The sequence below is a fragment of the Bos taurus genome, chromosome X, assembly GCF_002263795.3.
Source record: "Bos taurus isolate L1 Dominette 01449 registration number 42190680 breed Hereford chromosome X, ARS-UCD2.0, whole genome shotgun sequence".
In the NCBI taxonomy this organism is placed as follows: Eukaryota; Metazoa; Chordata; class Mammalia; order Artiodactyla; family Bovidae; genus Bos; species Bos taurus.
In genome coordinates this window covers 112,253,020-112,268,632 of record NC_037357.1, presented here as the reverse complement: position 1 = coordinate 112,268,632, position 15,613 = coordinate 112,253,020, and the positions used below count along the sequence as shown (strand labels likewise).

At 39.4% G+C, this 15,613-nt stretch overlaps 1 protein-coding gene across 15 annotated transcripts in view; it reads right to left on the bottom strand.

Moving 5' to 3' along the window:
- Positions 1-15,613, bottom strand: part of DMD (dystrophin) — a 2,236,915-nt gene that overhangs the window by 36,129 nt on the left and 2,185,173 nt on the right. For all 15 annotated transcript variants that reach the window (XM_024988361.2, XM_024988358.2, XM_024988360.2 and 12 more), the window contains 2 exons: positions 3,518-3,761; positions 2,211-2,334 (listed from right to left, as the gene is read on the bottom strand). In XM_024988361.2, the coding sequence (XP_024844129.1) occupies positions 2,211-2,334; positions 3,518-3,761 (368 nt within the window). The remainder of the gene's footprint in view (positions 1-2,210; positions 2,335-3,517; positions 3,762-15,613) is intronic.

The window sequence follows — 15,613 nt, the reverse complement described above, 5'->3', positions numbered from 1 at the left end:
GTTTGAAGTTGTTCTAAGCAGTAAAGGAACCTTTTAACATTGTTTAAACAAAACACAAAACGTTCTTTAAAAAGAATGACTGGGTACAAGTTAAGGAGTCAGAGATAAGTTGTTGGGAAGACAGACTTCGTCCATTTCTATTTGTCTTATTTGAAAACATAATGTGAACTTCATAGCACACCATCCCATTAAAAAAAATGTATAGAATGCCCACATGGTACACAGAGACTTACATTTGCTAAGTATGTCATGGTTTGAGGAAACACTCCAACTCATTAGATAGATCACCTAGTATGACTTCACCTGTACTTCTCTTTACAGAGTCCTGGGGTTATATATTGGCATTCTACCAGAGTATGGTTCAGCAAATCCCAGCCTTATCACACCTTGGAGCTTCAAAGCATGAGGATACACACTGCATTTATTTTAACACATGTGCATCTTTCAAGAAGAGGGTCTTTCCCTGCCCCTTCTTTACAGTGAGGACTCAATGGACATGAATTTGAGAAAATTCAGGGAGATAGTGAAGGACAGGGGAGCCTGGTGTGCTGCAGTCCATGTGTTCACAAAGAGTTGACACGACTTAGCAAATGAACAACAACAGTGGGGGGGGTGGATCACCTCTCATTCAGTCTCTTCAGAGAACAAACTCACTAACAATAGAGCTTATCCATTGACACTGGCAAGTTATCTCTTAGCCTAACTCAGCCACTGGCAAATGCACTGCTGTCCTTGTATTTGGGTCTGCCATGATTCTCCGAGCTCCACAAATCATCAGGCCCACAGCCTGAGGTGTACTTTAATTTGGGTGCTTTCATAGGCATGCTGCCTCAGGGCTCATGGTGACAGGTCTAAATAATTAATACTTCTAAGCACCCAGGGGTTTGTATCTCACCTCTCAAATATGTGACTTAGCTTCTCAGGCTGGGCTTACTTCAAAAAAGGAGAAAATCCTGCAGTAGGAAATAATAAGACATACTAAAACTCCATTGTTTTGGGAATGTAAGGACTTTAAAAAGGCATATGTTTTCAGATGCTGAGCTATTGCTTACATTCCCAACAGTCAATTAGCTCGATTCAGATCTCAGATGGAGGCAAGAGCAGCCGATGCCCTAAATCACTGAGGTGTGGCAAAGCTGGGAAAACAACTTCAAACATCTCCTCTTCCTTCACAAAAGAAATGAAAGCTGGCTTTTATTTATGGAGTTAGCTGCTTCACTTTTTGGTCTTAACGTTCCTTCTCAGTCTGGAGAATATGACTTGATGTGTCTACACCTTCCAACACTACTCCCCCATCAACTAAATGGAGGTCCTCCCTAAGGCCCTGAAACCAAGCACCTTTGTTATATTTCTCCTCTCACACCTTTCAGCTCCCCATTCTGTGAGGTTCACTCTCAAATCCAGACTGCCCTTTTACCACCTCCTCAAAGACAGTGTCTCCACCTTCAAAAGGATCACCATCTTCTTCCAACCAAGTCCTCTCCCCTCCTTTCCTTACATTTTCTAGTAAGTCCCCTGGTCTTGGGTACTCTATTTTCAAATAAGTCACAGTCATCTCCTCCTATCCCATCCCAGACATCTCTTAAGCATCCTCAGAAGTCCCATAACTTGGCCTCTGTGACTGCCTTCTCACTAGTCTTTCAAACTATAGAAGTTTTACCCTGGGACAGATAAAGCTGCCAGAGTGCATCTTTGTAGCTATCTCTTACCTGCTAAATGATGCTCAGTGGCTCTGTGACACCGACCAAACACCTCTGCCCAGTATTCACATCACTGTGTTGTGAGCCTCACCTTCCTCTGCAGCCTTACTTTCCCCCACTCCTGCTGGGATCCTATCTTTCTAATGTCTGGAACCCTGGCTCTTTCCTGCCCTTGGCCTTCATCTCTCCATCTTCAACAAATGCTCAGTTCCTCCTCTGTCCTTCAAAACCCTTCACAGATATCAATTCATCAAAAATCCTTCTCAGATCTCCTAAATGACTGAAACTTTAATACCACAAGGCCCTACTCTAGTAACTGAACAGCCAGACCTTAGAGGGTAAGGGGACTGTGTCTTTCATCTCTGTACCCCCAAGGCATTCATGACAACCTCTGGTCCATAGCTGATATTAAATAATTGAGCAGACAATTTAAAAGTTGCTGCAAATAGTTCATCATTTCCAGACCTTAAGAGATGACAAAATCGAGGAGTAGCTAAGACGGACACTTACCCATGGATTCTGAAGTTTGACTGCCAACCACCCGGAGCAGCATAGGCTGGCTGCTGTCTGACCTCTGAAGAGAGGTAGAAGGAGAGGACACCGTTGTGCCATTCACCTTGGCCTCAGCCTGGGGCTAAGGCATCCAAAGAAAATAGAATTATTTTTCATAATAAACACTCAAACAAATACATAAATATAAACCCATTATAGACACTCAAGACTCTGAAATTATGATTTTTCCTACTTAGAAATCTCCCACAAACAGTTAAGTTTGGGAAATTTCACAGTTGATAAGGTCCATGGATACTGTCTTTGTACCTGAATCATACCCCCTTAAAAGTTTGAAAGACAGTACAGCTACAGTGGAATAAGATATAGAAAATCATTACACTAACTGAAAGATGTAGAAGGTCATGTGAGAATGTTGAAATCATGTGAAGTGAAAGTGAAAGTCGCTCAGTCATGTCCAACCCTTTGTGACCCCATGGACTATATAGTCCATGTGATTCTTGAGGCTAGAATACTGGAGTGGGTAGCCTTTCCTTTCTCCAGGGGATCTTCCCAACCCAGGGATCAAACCCAGGTCTCCTGCATTGCAGGCGGATTCTTTACCAGCTGAACCACAAGAGAAGCCCAAGAATACTAGAGTGGGTAGCCTATCCCTTCTCCAGTGGATCTTCCCGACCCAGGAATTAAACTGGGGTCTCCTGTGTTGCAGGTGAATTCTTTACCAACTGAGCTACCAGGGAAGCCCAAGTGAGACCATAAAAATGTAATGGAAAATTCACACTTTTGTGAAGTATTATGCAATAAGATGGAGAGACCATATCTCAAAATTTATAATTCCCAGAAAGCCAGGACTATGTGCAGGGAAGGGTCTTCTACAACGCAATATCCTGCTACATTTTCAACAGCCACTTAAATTATGTTTTAGGGATTATCAAAAGAAACCAAAGGCATACCACAAAATAAGAGTAACTGCAAAAAAGAGAGCTCCTGATTTTCAAGAGGTAAAAATTTCACTTTCGGATACCAGTAGAAACCTTTCTGCACTTTTTTCCCAAGATGAATTTTAAATTGGTCAAATAAAACACATTTTCATAGAACACAATCTGGAAGCAACATAAAACAACATGCTCATTTCGTTCCTATTCTTATATCCCTTGCTATCTAGCACTTGGCGAAGCACACACTGAATAATGACCAAATCAATGTTTGCTGCCTTTCTGAAAAGGACTGAGAGTTCTAGTTCTTAGTTGTAAGTGGGGAAAGTGGATTTTTGTAAAGATCCCATGTTAGAGAGAGGGGTGTCTCACTTGCTCCAGCAGCTGCCTGAGCCTGTGTAACTGGGACTCCAGCTGTTTATTGTGGTCTTCCAGGATTTGCATCCTGGCTTCCAGGCGGCCTTTGTGTTGACGCAGTAGCTTGGCCTCAGCAATGAGCTCAGCATCCCGGGGACTCTGTGGCGAGGTGGGCATCATCTCAGGAGGGGACGGCAGTGGGGACAGGCCTTTATGTTCATGCTGCTCCTTGAGACGATCATATTCAGCCTGCAGATTCCTATTTGGCATCAAAGAAGTGGGGGGAAAAAACAAGGGAAAAAACAAGAAAAAGGAAGTTGAATATCATCACCACATTTCTTACACTAATGGCAGAGAGATATATCTGACCGCCACCAAACACAATAGCAAGCAAAAGAGAGGCACTTAATGAATGGTTTTTATGATGACAATTTTAGCAATGCTTAAAGAAAAAAACAAAAAAACAAAATAAAGTTTGAAGCGTCTGCCTGGTGTGTGTGAGGGGAGATGCTTTTCAATCTTCTATACTTAAAAGCCTTGTGAGTGCTATGTTTACATAATTAAGCAGCAAAGGAGTTAATCATTGTGTAAATATTGCCTTAGAATGTCATCGGATTATAATTCTTCTACTTCTATTGACACTTGGGTTTGCTTAAACAAATGATCAAATATTTTCAACAGCGTGGTAGAAGAACATAGTAAGAGTGTACCCATGTACCCACCATGGTGCTTTAATATACTTAACATATGCCATATTTTCTTCAAAATTTTGAAGAAATAAAATATGACAGTTACAGCAGAAGCTTCCCCACAAGTTCTCCTTATTGTTATCAGTCCCCTGCTCACCACTACCCCTAAGGAGACAAAGCCATCCTGAGTTCCATGTCCAGCATTACCATGATATCCCCATTACTAGGTTGAACTTAATAAAGATGGTGATATTCAGCTTTTTTAAACCTACATAAATGGCCGTTTCATGCGATTCAATCTAATAGCATTATTTAACATAGCATGTTCTTAAACTTTAAGAACTTTGTTGAAGCATATACATCCCATTCTAAGAGCTGCTTTTTGCCTTCAACATTCTTTTGCAGCTTGAATATGCCATCCACATTCTCCTGTCAAAGATCATTTAGGTTGTTCCCAACTTTTCCCAATACAAACAGCGATACAACGAACTTCCTTCTACCTGTCTCCTTGAATACTTGTTTGAAAGAGTCTTTACAGAATATATGTAGATGTAAAATTGTTGGGTTCTAGCACCACCATCAACGTTGCCACAGATCACCAAACTGCTCTCCTAAATGTTTTTATACCAATTCGCTCTCCCACCATCAGTGAGTGAGGTTTTCCATTTGGCCACATCTTCAACAAATCCTTGGTGTTACCAAACATGTAAGTTTCAGGTGATGGGTACATTTTATTGGTGAGGCTGACCTCTTTTTTTTGGCTGTGCCACACAGCTCATGGGATCTCAGTTCCCTGACCAGGGATCAAACCCGCACCCTTGGCAGTGAAAGCACAGAATCTTTGGATGGCCAGGGAATTCCTAGGGGATGAACGTCTTTCATCTTAGTTGGCTTTTAATGTTTCCGTAGCTGTTTCCCTACTGGCTTGTCTTTTTCTTATGCAAATTCTGGATATGTTCTAGATGCTTATTTATTGCCAATTATAGCATAGCAAATACTATCTCTTAGCACAGCTAATTTTGACTTTTACTCTTGGCATCCTATTATACAACAATTTTTCATTTCAAAACATTTCTCCATGTTTTCTGAGTGTCATGTTTTAAGAAAATCTCCTGTACACCTACATTTTAGAGTTTACAACTCTGTTTTTCACATTTACAACTTAACCCAGAATCTTTTGTTTGGTGTGAACATGAAATCTAACTTGACTCCCCCTGACATAGATAACTTATTAAGCCAGCCCTGTGCCTTGTATAGGCCACCTTTCCCTGACTCCCACTGATTTCAATGGCATTTTTATAGTCCATTGAGCACACATAAATACACAAGTGTGCTTCAGAGGTCTCTATTCTCTGTGGTTGGTTTATTATTTGTGTGTCCCTGTGCAAATTCCACACCTTGGCTGTGAATATCTTGTGATCTGGTAGGCCTGCTCACTCCCACTCTGTTCTGCCATAAAATTGTCTTGGCTCTTCATATCTCTTTGATCATCTCTATGATTTTAGAGTCAAGATTTCCTATTCCAGGAAAATCCTTGTTGATATTTAGCGTTTGAGTGACACTGACTGTATGGAATAAAATGGAAACAGCTGACTTTGCATTATTGAGTCTTTACATCAGGGCTGTGGTTAAGCTCTTCAGTTACCCCAGGCGCCTTTTATGTCAAATAATCTCCTATAACTTAATGTGTTTTTCCCCTAGCTTTTAAGTTGAATACTTAAGTCCTTTCTTTTTATGTTTTTTAATAGAGACATTTAGGGGTATGGGTTTCCTTCTTGCTTTCAAATTGTTGAGAATACCAACAGAGGGCACTTCTGTTATTTGGTACCTAGCAAATGATTAGAACTCTTGGTATGCTTCTTCCAGTTATAATGAACACCAAAATAGGATGGTAGATTTCTATTGTTCACAGATGTTATTTCATTGGGTTAGAGAATGTCCTAGCTACAAAGGTGGAAGATCTCTATCAATGAGAAAGGACAGGAGAAGAAGTAGTGAGCAGTCAAGAAGAGTTTTTACCTTGTCCAGTTGGAGGAGGAAAAATAATCTTATGATCAGGCTTCCTGTTATGTGTGTGTGCTCAATCGTGTCTGACTCTTTGCAACCCCATGGACTGTAGCCTGCCAGGCTTCTCTGTCCATGGGATTTCTCAGGCAAGAATACTGGAGCATGTTGCCATTTCCTACTCCAGGGGATCTTCCCAACCCAGGGATCAAACCTGTGTCTCCAGAGGCTCTTGTTTTGCAAGAGGGTTTTTCCTCTTAGGAAAATGTTTTCTGTTGCTCCATACCTGGAATGAACGTTCCTCAGGAATGGCACATCTTCCAGAACGTCCAGTTTCAAAATGCTGGACCTCCATACCAAAGAAGATTTTATTTCAATCCAATTTAATCTCTTTTTTTGTTTTTGTTTGAAGTTCTACCCAGGGAAGAACCCTAGAGGAGGGCATGGCAACCCACTCAAGTATTCTTGCTGGGAGAATCCCATGAACAGAGGAGCCTGGTGGGCTACAGTCCATAGGGTCACAAAGAGTCAGGACACGACTGAAGTGACTTAGCATGCACAAAGATCTACCCTATACCTAATGTTACCAGTTTTCCAGGAATCTGTTTCAAGTAATACAGGGAAATCAGTCAATGATCTTTTTCATTTACAGGAATATACTCTATTTGTATTGACTGAAATTCTGTCTGCTGTCAGTCTTCACAGAGAGTTATCATGTAGTTTGTTTCCTAGCAATCTGCTTTGACAAAGCAGTAATAAGAAGAAATTCATCAAAATAAGTTTACCCTTAGCTAGGTTCTGTACATAGGTCCTCTGGGTATAAGCCAACACAAGTAGTTCATGTTAATTAAATCCAATTTCTGGCCACTTAATTGACAATCATCTAAATGTTTCTGTGAACTTGAAGCATCATCCACTCTTCAGAGGGTTTCATTTCATAGAAATTATTATCTATGTTTTTCTGCTTGAAGTATCTGCTAAAAGAAATCCACCTTCATTGAAATGTCCCAACTGATAACACCTTTTTATATGCAGAATCCTATTCAAAACTCTTTCTACCAGAGTGGGTCATCCACAATGACCTTTTTGAAAACATTGCTTTTAGACATGGGCTTCAGAATAGTACAACAAACGACTACCGTCTTACCACTTATTTCTCACACAGTTATCTACCTTTTCCAGAGAGGTGTTTGTTTGGGCCTAGTTTTCCATGAAGCTCTCCTTTAATGAGTTATTTATAAGCGCCCTTGTTCAGAAACCACGGTTTAATATATACAACATACTGCATTTCTGTTTTTATGTTTTCCAGTAAAAAACAGAGAGAACTCATTTGAATCAGTCAGGACTTCCCAAAGCTGAGCTGTAAAGAATACCAATTGCTCTACACAGGCCTTTCTTGCCTTCCCAGATGTTTGAAATTTCTCTCAGGAGACCGTTTCCTTAAAGACACACATCATTCTTCAGTTCTGGAAGATTCTTGGTGGTTATTGCTTCTCTGCCATTTCCTCCCTTCTCTTCTTCTGAACCTTGTACTAGGTATATTTTACAGCCTTATGGTCCATTCCCTATCTTTCTTAATTGCTTATTTATATTTCTCTGTTTTTCTTACTGCTTTGTATAGTGAAGTCCTCAGAATCATCTCTTTTCAATTCCTTACTTCCTCTGGGTCCAGCCTAGTTTACCATATCTATTGAGTTCAGGGGGAAGATCCCCTGGAGGAGGGCATGGCAACTCACTCCAGTATTCTTGCCTGGAGAATCACATAGACAGAGGAGCCTGGCGGGCTCCAGTGCATGAGGTCGCAAAGAGCTGGACATGACTGAGTGATCAACACTTCAACTTTTTCACATAAGTATGTGTATGTCTCCCTCCATGTGTGTTTTGGCAGGACCCTGATTTCAAATTTCTGGCTCTGTGCCCCGAGCTGGTGAGGAGAATTCTGTTGTTTAGTCACTAAGTCGTGTCTGACTCTGCATTTTAATTACTGCTATTCCAACAGGAGTTGAAAGTTTATTGACTAAGCCCCACATACTACTGCCCAGCCCACCATTTCTGGTCCACAGAGATGTTCATCTTGTTTTAAAGCATAGTTATGACTTTTTAATTTTTTTCACTCCATATATTACCTACCACTGGAAAAATAGAAGGAGCAGAAGACGCCGCCTCAAAGCAAAAGCTAACATTATATTAATCAGAAAGCTACCAGGATGTGTTGATTTTATAAGTGTCTGATCAAGGTTTCCTCAGCACTCATTCAAATCTAAATTTACCACAGCAGGGTCCAATGAACCAAACAAGTACCTTCTCCTAAACAAATATGTGGCACACATAAAACTTCTATTAAGCTGAATAACAGGTCTGATTTTGAAAGAATACTTTTTTCCCCTGAAGTTCTGAGGCAGGACAAGTTATAATGGCAAAGGTTAAAAAAGCCAGAAATAGCTCAAAAGGAGGTATGTTTGCCAGAAACCAAGTAAAACATGAAGTTTTTCGAGTCTAAATTCTCTTTTACAGGTATTTATACATTTTCAAGATTACCAAGAAAAACCGATGTTCAAAGAGTTGAATTAGAGATAACTTTTACTATACATTTCCTAATAAATGTGGTCATGGTTACAGAGTGGTTTTAGGGGTTGGGAAATATTTATAAGGGCTAAAGGGCTTAAGTCATTTTCTTAGATTTAAAAACATCTATGTCAGTACCCTTTAAAGTATATCATAATGCTACATTTTTTTGGATACAGTATTTATAAAGCACATAGGTGATATAGCATTCCCATAAAAGATCAATGAGATACCACTGTTCCAAGGTGACTCATTTTAAACCTTAACCACAAGTATACAATCTACTCATTTTAACAGTTGGCGGTCGATTTGTATTATTACTGATATATATTTTGCTTTTCTTGAAGTTATACATGCACATTTCACTCCTATTGACTCTCTAATTGTTGGAAGGTATTTGTGGAGTCATTTCAACATAGATGAATGTATGTCAGGAATCAGATGCCGACTCCACAGAGAATCTATTTAGGCTCCTGATTATCTTGTAAATTATATTTCTCTGGTATCCCTAAAGAACACTAATTCAAATTCACTTCACATGGTTTCTGTCACCACAATTTCTTCCTGCAGCCAGTCATGCTAAAAAAAAAAAAAAAAGTCTGCCATTTATTATTAATTTATTCTCCACAGAGTTTAAAAAAATCCCTCCATTCTACAACTATGTAGCTCTATCTGATTAATTTTATGTCATCATGTGTATAAATGTGGTGGTCCAGATACAAATTTGCATTAAATATTTTTTTCCTAACTAGCTAATGGATATAAGAGACAGAAAAGAGAGAAATCAAATTGGCTTTACCTCCACGTGCTGAAAACATGAAAGCATCCAGCCCCTCTGGCAATCATAACTAGCTCTCTGCTAGTTGCAATAAAGAACATTACAACAATCTTTGTGTAATTTCTATTAATTTATTGCTGTCAATCAAGTGTTTTCAGTGCAGGTCATGTACTCTTTAAATAGAACCTCCTTACTGTAATTAAATACTTGTATGAAGATCACTTTTCAGTGATCATAGTCTTAACAGTCTTATACATCCAACTGTATATCAAAGCATGAGCACACATAACATCTATTTCATAAAGCGAGAACAACTACAAAGGTTTGCCTCTAAAAAGATTAGGTCCAGAGAAATCCAGCTTTACCCTCGTATAGTATTAAAAGCTGCTAAATCATATCCACCAATGTGGATTTGGGTACATGTAGTAAATCACACAGAACTACTATGGCAATTATAAATCCGGCAAATTAGCAGTTTCTAAAAAAAAAAAAAAAGGCAAAGACACATTTCATAAGCATGAGGTATTTTAAAAACTGGAAATTGCACAGAGCCTTTTTCAATTATAGTTGAAATATTTAAAGCTATACTGTAAAGTTTTATCAAACACAAAGTCAAAAATACCCCTAAACCAGAGAAAAAGAGACATTAATATGCCTTGGCACTACCAGTGTTAATTAAGGAGCCGCTCACAGGGTGGGAAGTAGAAATATGCATATTTTAGGTTTGCCTTAAGCAAAACAGTAAAAATGGCAGGAACCCCCCAGGCTCTTGTTTCCAATCTTTCTCTCAGCATTGTCCCCTTGTAATGCATTCAGAGCTCTTCATTTCCAACCCCTTTCTACTGAATAAACCTTAGTGGGATTTTATAATCGTACCATTTCTTCCAGTGATATCTGCATTGAAACACAATATTGAATCAAGTAAAGAAATGTGAGATAATTTTTCTTTGGGCACACTGTCTTTTTGGTCCCTTTTGCAACCTATGGCTGAGGCGGGAATTAGAAGAGGGCTTGAGAGAATGGTTTGGGAGTCAGAAAGACCTTGATTCAAAGCCAGGCTATGCCAACTGCTGAGGCTAGAAAACTGCCCTAAGCTCTTACCATGTCAGGAGGCTCAGTGGGCCAGTGCAGTCTACAGTCTCTATGTACAGCTCTGTTAGAACCAGGCCTGGCTCATTCTAAGTATTCATAATTATTATGACTTCTTTCTCCCTATATTGTCTACTCTGTGGATTTGCAAACTTCGGTGTGTTGAAAGCTACTTACCAAAAAGTGAAGTCGCTCATTTGTGTCCGATTCTTTGCGACCCCATGGACTGTAGCCTGCCTGGCTCCTCCCTCCATGGGATTCTCCAGGCAAGAATACTGGAGTGGGTTGCCATTGCCTTCTCCAGGGGATCTTCCTGGCCCAGGGTTCGAACCTGGGTCTCCCACATTGCAGGCAGACTCTTTACCATCTGAGCTGCCAGGGAAATCCCTACTTACCAAAAGAAAGCACTTAAACTATCTGAAAGAACAGCAATCTAGTAAAACCTACTGAGCTTGGCACTATATATATATATATATATATATATATATACACATACACATATATACATACACACACACACACACACACACACATATATACATACACACACACACACACACACATATATATATATATATATCACTCACACACACACACACACACACACACACACACACATATATACATGCTTCCCTGGTGGCTCATCTAAAGAACCCGCCTGCCAATGCAGGAGACGAAGGTTTGATAGCTGGGTCAGGAAGATCCCCTGGAGAAGGCAATGGCAACCCATTCTAGTATTCTTGCCTGGGAAATCCCATGGATGGAGGAGCCAGGCAGGCTATACAGTCCATGGGGTTGCAAAGAGTCGGACACGACTGAACAACTAAAGAACAACACACTCGCTCTTTATATATATAGGTTAGCTTGAGAACACTTACAAGTTGATTCATCATATTTTCTTTAATTCTAGTCCCCGCCCCATCACTATAGTAGCTACCCCCAGAATCTGGTAATTACTCTATATTTTCCATCATCTTTGCTGTAGTAAAGTGTATCACAGCTGACCATCTGGGCAAAATAAAATCACTAAGCTAAGATCACTAGGATGAGATTTCCTCAGATGTGACCAAATTTGCTGGGCATGTGACCACATGATAAAACTTTACCCATAGATTATTGTAATAAACTGTTCAGACCAAATTTACAGGGTTAATATATTTAGATATACTCTATTCTCAGGAGTTGTCCTTGACATAGCAATCTATATCTTGCTCAAGCTCCATGAGACAGAACCTGACAGTATTAATTGACTCTAGTTTGCTTTTATCTTCAATGACTGAGATTTTTTTCAAATTTGATCAAATTCCTGATCAAGGACTAACACAGTATTATCTAAGAATAAGTGTATTAATCAGAGGTTCAAAACAAGAAGAGTTCATTTTTAAAAATCCCATTATACTTAGAAATAAGGTAGACAGACAAAACCCAAGACGAGTATGACAGTGACTAGTTTTAACCATCCAAAAAGCATGCTAAGATGGGAAAGGTTTTAGAAGTGAGGAAGTCTGGTCTCCAGGAATAGTACCATTGGGAAAAGTGTGTTTCAATTTTCAAACATATATAGTAAAATATCAAACTTTCATTATCTGTGGTCAGCAAAAAGCTATAACAGTCTCAAAGAGAATCATAATTTTAAGCTTTGTGTGTCCTGACTTGAGTCCCTCATGAGTAGTTAGACCTGGCCTTAAATTCTCCCAGTAAATTTATCTTGTTGGCCTATTTTTCATTTCCTGGCATGCACTGCTATACACTCTTGCTGTATTTGATCCTATGGTCTCCTCTATTACAATGACAGAAACTAAAGAATCATTTCTATAAAGTCCCAGTACTCACACACAAAAGTTCATGGCAGAACTATTCACAATAGCCATTCAGTGGAAACAACTCAAATGTCCATCAACTACCAGATGAATGTTTTAGAATGTAGTATTTCCATATGATGAAATATCACTCAGTAATAAAAAAGAATGAAGTGCTAATACATGCTGTAAACAAAGCTAGTGGAGATGATGGAATTCCAGCTGAGCTATTGAAAATCCTAAAAGATGATGCTGTTAAAGTGCTGCACTCAGTATGTAGACAGATTTGTCAACACTCGGCAGTGGACAAAGGATTGGAAAAGGTCACTTTTCATTCCAACTGCAAAGAAGGCAATGCCAAAGAATGCTCAAACTACCATACAATTGCACTCATTTCACATGCTAACAAGGTTATGCTAAAAACCAAGGTTATGCTAGGTTTCAACAGGAACTGAGAAGTTCTAGATGTACAAGCTGGATTTAGAAAAGGCAGAGGAAACAGATCAAATGGGCAACATTTGCTGGACCATGGAGAAAACAAGGGAATTCCAAAAAAACCATCTACCTCTTCTTTATTGACTACCCTAAAGTCTTTGACTGTGTGGATCACAACAAACTGTGGAAAATTCTAAAAGAGATGGGACTACCAGAACACCTTACCTGTCTCCAGAGAAACCTGGATATGGATCAGGAAGCAACAGTTAGAATCAGACATGAACAACTAACTGCAAATTGGGAAAGGAGTATGCAAATTGGCTGCATACTGTCACCCTACTTATTTAACTTCTATGCAGAGTACATCATGCGAAATGCCAGGCTGGATAAAGCTCAAGCTGGAATCAAGACTGCTTGGAGAAATATCAACAACCTCAGATACGCAGATGACACCACTGTAATGGCAGAAAGTAAAGAGAAACTAAAGAGCTTCTTCATGAAGGTGAAAGAGGAGAGTGAAAAAGCTGGCTTGAAACTCAACATTCAAAAAATGAAGATCATGGCATCTGCTCCCATCACTTCATGGCAAACAGAAGGTGATAAAATGGAAACAGGACAGATTTTATTTTCCTGGGCTCCAGAATCACTGTGGACAGTGACTACAGTCATGAAATTAAAAGACAGTTGCTCCTCACCAGGAAAGCTATGACAAACCTAGACAGTATATTATAAAGCAGAGACATTACTTTGCCAACAAAAGGTCTACATAGTCAAAGCTATGGTTTTTCTGGTAGTCATGTATGGATGTGAAAGTTAGACCATAAAGAAGGCTGAGCGTTGAAGAATTGATGCTTTAGAACTGTGGTGCTGGAGAAGCCTCTTGAGAGTCCTCTGGACTGCAAGGAGATCAAATAAGTAAATCCTAAAGGCAATGAACCCTGAATATTCATTGGAAGGACTGATGTTGATGCTGACACTCCAATACTTTGGCCATCTGATGCTAAGTGCCAACTCACTGGAAAAGATCCTGATGCTGGGAAAGAATGAGGACAAGAGAAGAGGGAAGCAGAGGATGAGATGGTTGGATAGCATCACTGACTCAATGGACAAGAGTTTGAACAAACTCTGGGAGACAATGGAGGACAGATGAGCCTGGTATGGTTCAGTCCATGGGGTGGCAAAGAGTCGGACACAACTTAGCAATTGAACTAATACATGCTCTAACATAACAGTCCCTTGAAAATATTATGCTACATGAAAGAAGTCAGTTACAAATGACCCCCTATTACATGAAATGTCCAGAATAAACAAATCCATGCAGACAAAGTAGATTATTGATTGTCTAGGGCTAGAGTGTGGTTGTCTTGGAAGAAATGCAGAGTGACTGAAAATTGGTATGGGGTTTCTTTTTGGGGTGAGGAATTTGTTATAAAGTTGGTTATGTGATGATGGTTACACAATTCTGTGAATATACTAATAATTAGGGACTTACACACTTTAAATGGGTTAATTTTATGGTATGTGAATTATATCTTGGTAAAGCTCTTATTAGCTCAGACGGTAAAGCGTCTGCCTACAATGCACGAGACCCTGGTTCAATCCCTGGGTTGGGAAGATCCCCTGGAGAAGGAAATGGCAACCCACTCCAGTACTCTTGCTTGGAAAATCCCATGGATGGAGGAGCCTGGTAGGCTACAGTCCATCGGGTCCCAAAGAGTCGGACACAACTGAGTGACTTCACTTCAAAGCTTTTATAAAAAATAAGTTATAAATTCAAAATTCTACTTCTTATAGAACAAAAGATATTTCCCCAATGAGGTAAATAATTTTCTAATGTTTTCTCCTACTATGGAGAAATCAAGTTTAAGCCATGTACATAAGAGAAACATGGCGTGTACATGCCTACAGAATTTATCTATGCAGACACGTCTAAGGATTTTCAGACAATGAATTTAAAAGAGAGCCCCAAAAATAATCCCAGGAAATCTTAAAGTCTGGGTTAACCTAAACAACTTCAATGTTTTCAGTTGAATGGAAAATGACATAAAGGACCACCCACAGAATGGGAGAAAATATTGCAAACAAAGTGACTGACAAGGGATTAACCTCCAAAATATACAAACAGCTCATGTAGCTCTATGTCAACAAACAAACAACCTAATCAACAAATGGGCAGAAGATCTAAATAGACATTTCTCCAAAGAAGACATACAGATGGCCAAAAGGCACATGAAAAGATGCTCAACATCACTAATTATCAATAGAAATACAAATGCAATAGAATACAAATACAATACAATAGAAATACAAATCTAAACTACAGCGAGGTTATCACCTCACACTGCTCAGAATGGCCATCATCAAAAGGTCTACAAACAATAAATGTTGGAGAGGATGTGGAGAAAAGGGAACCCTCCTACACTGTGGGTGGGAATGTAAATTGGTACAGCCACTATGAAAACCAGTATGGAGATTCCTTAAAAAACTAGAGTTACCATATGATCCAGCAATCCCACTCCTGGTCATATATCCAGAGGAATCTTTAATTTGAAAAGATACATGTGCCCCAGTGTTCACTGATGCACTATTTACAACAGCCAAGACATGGAAATAACCTAAATGTCCACCAACAAATGAATGGATAAAGATGATGTGGTACACATATACATTGGAATACTACTCAGCCATTAAGAATGAAATAATGCCTTTTGCAGCAACATGGATGGACCTAGAGATGCTAAGTGAAGTAAGT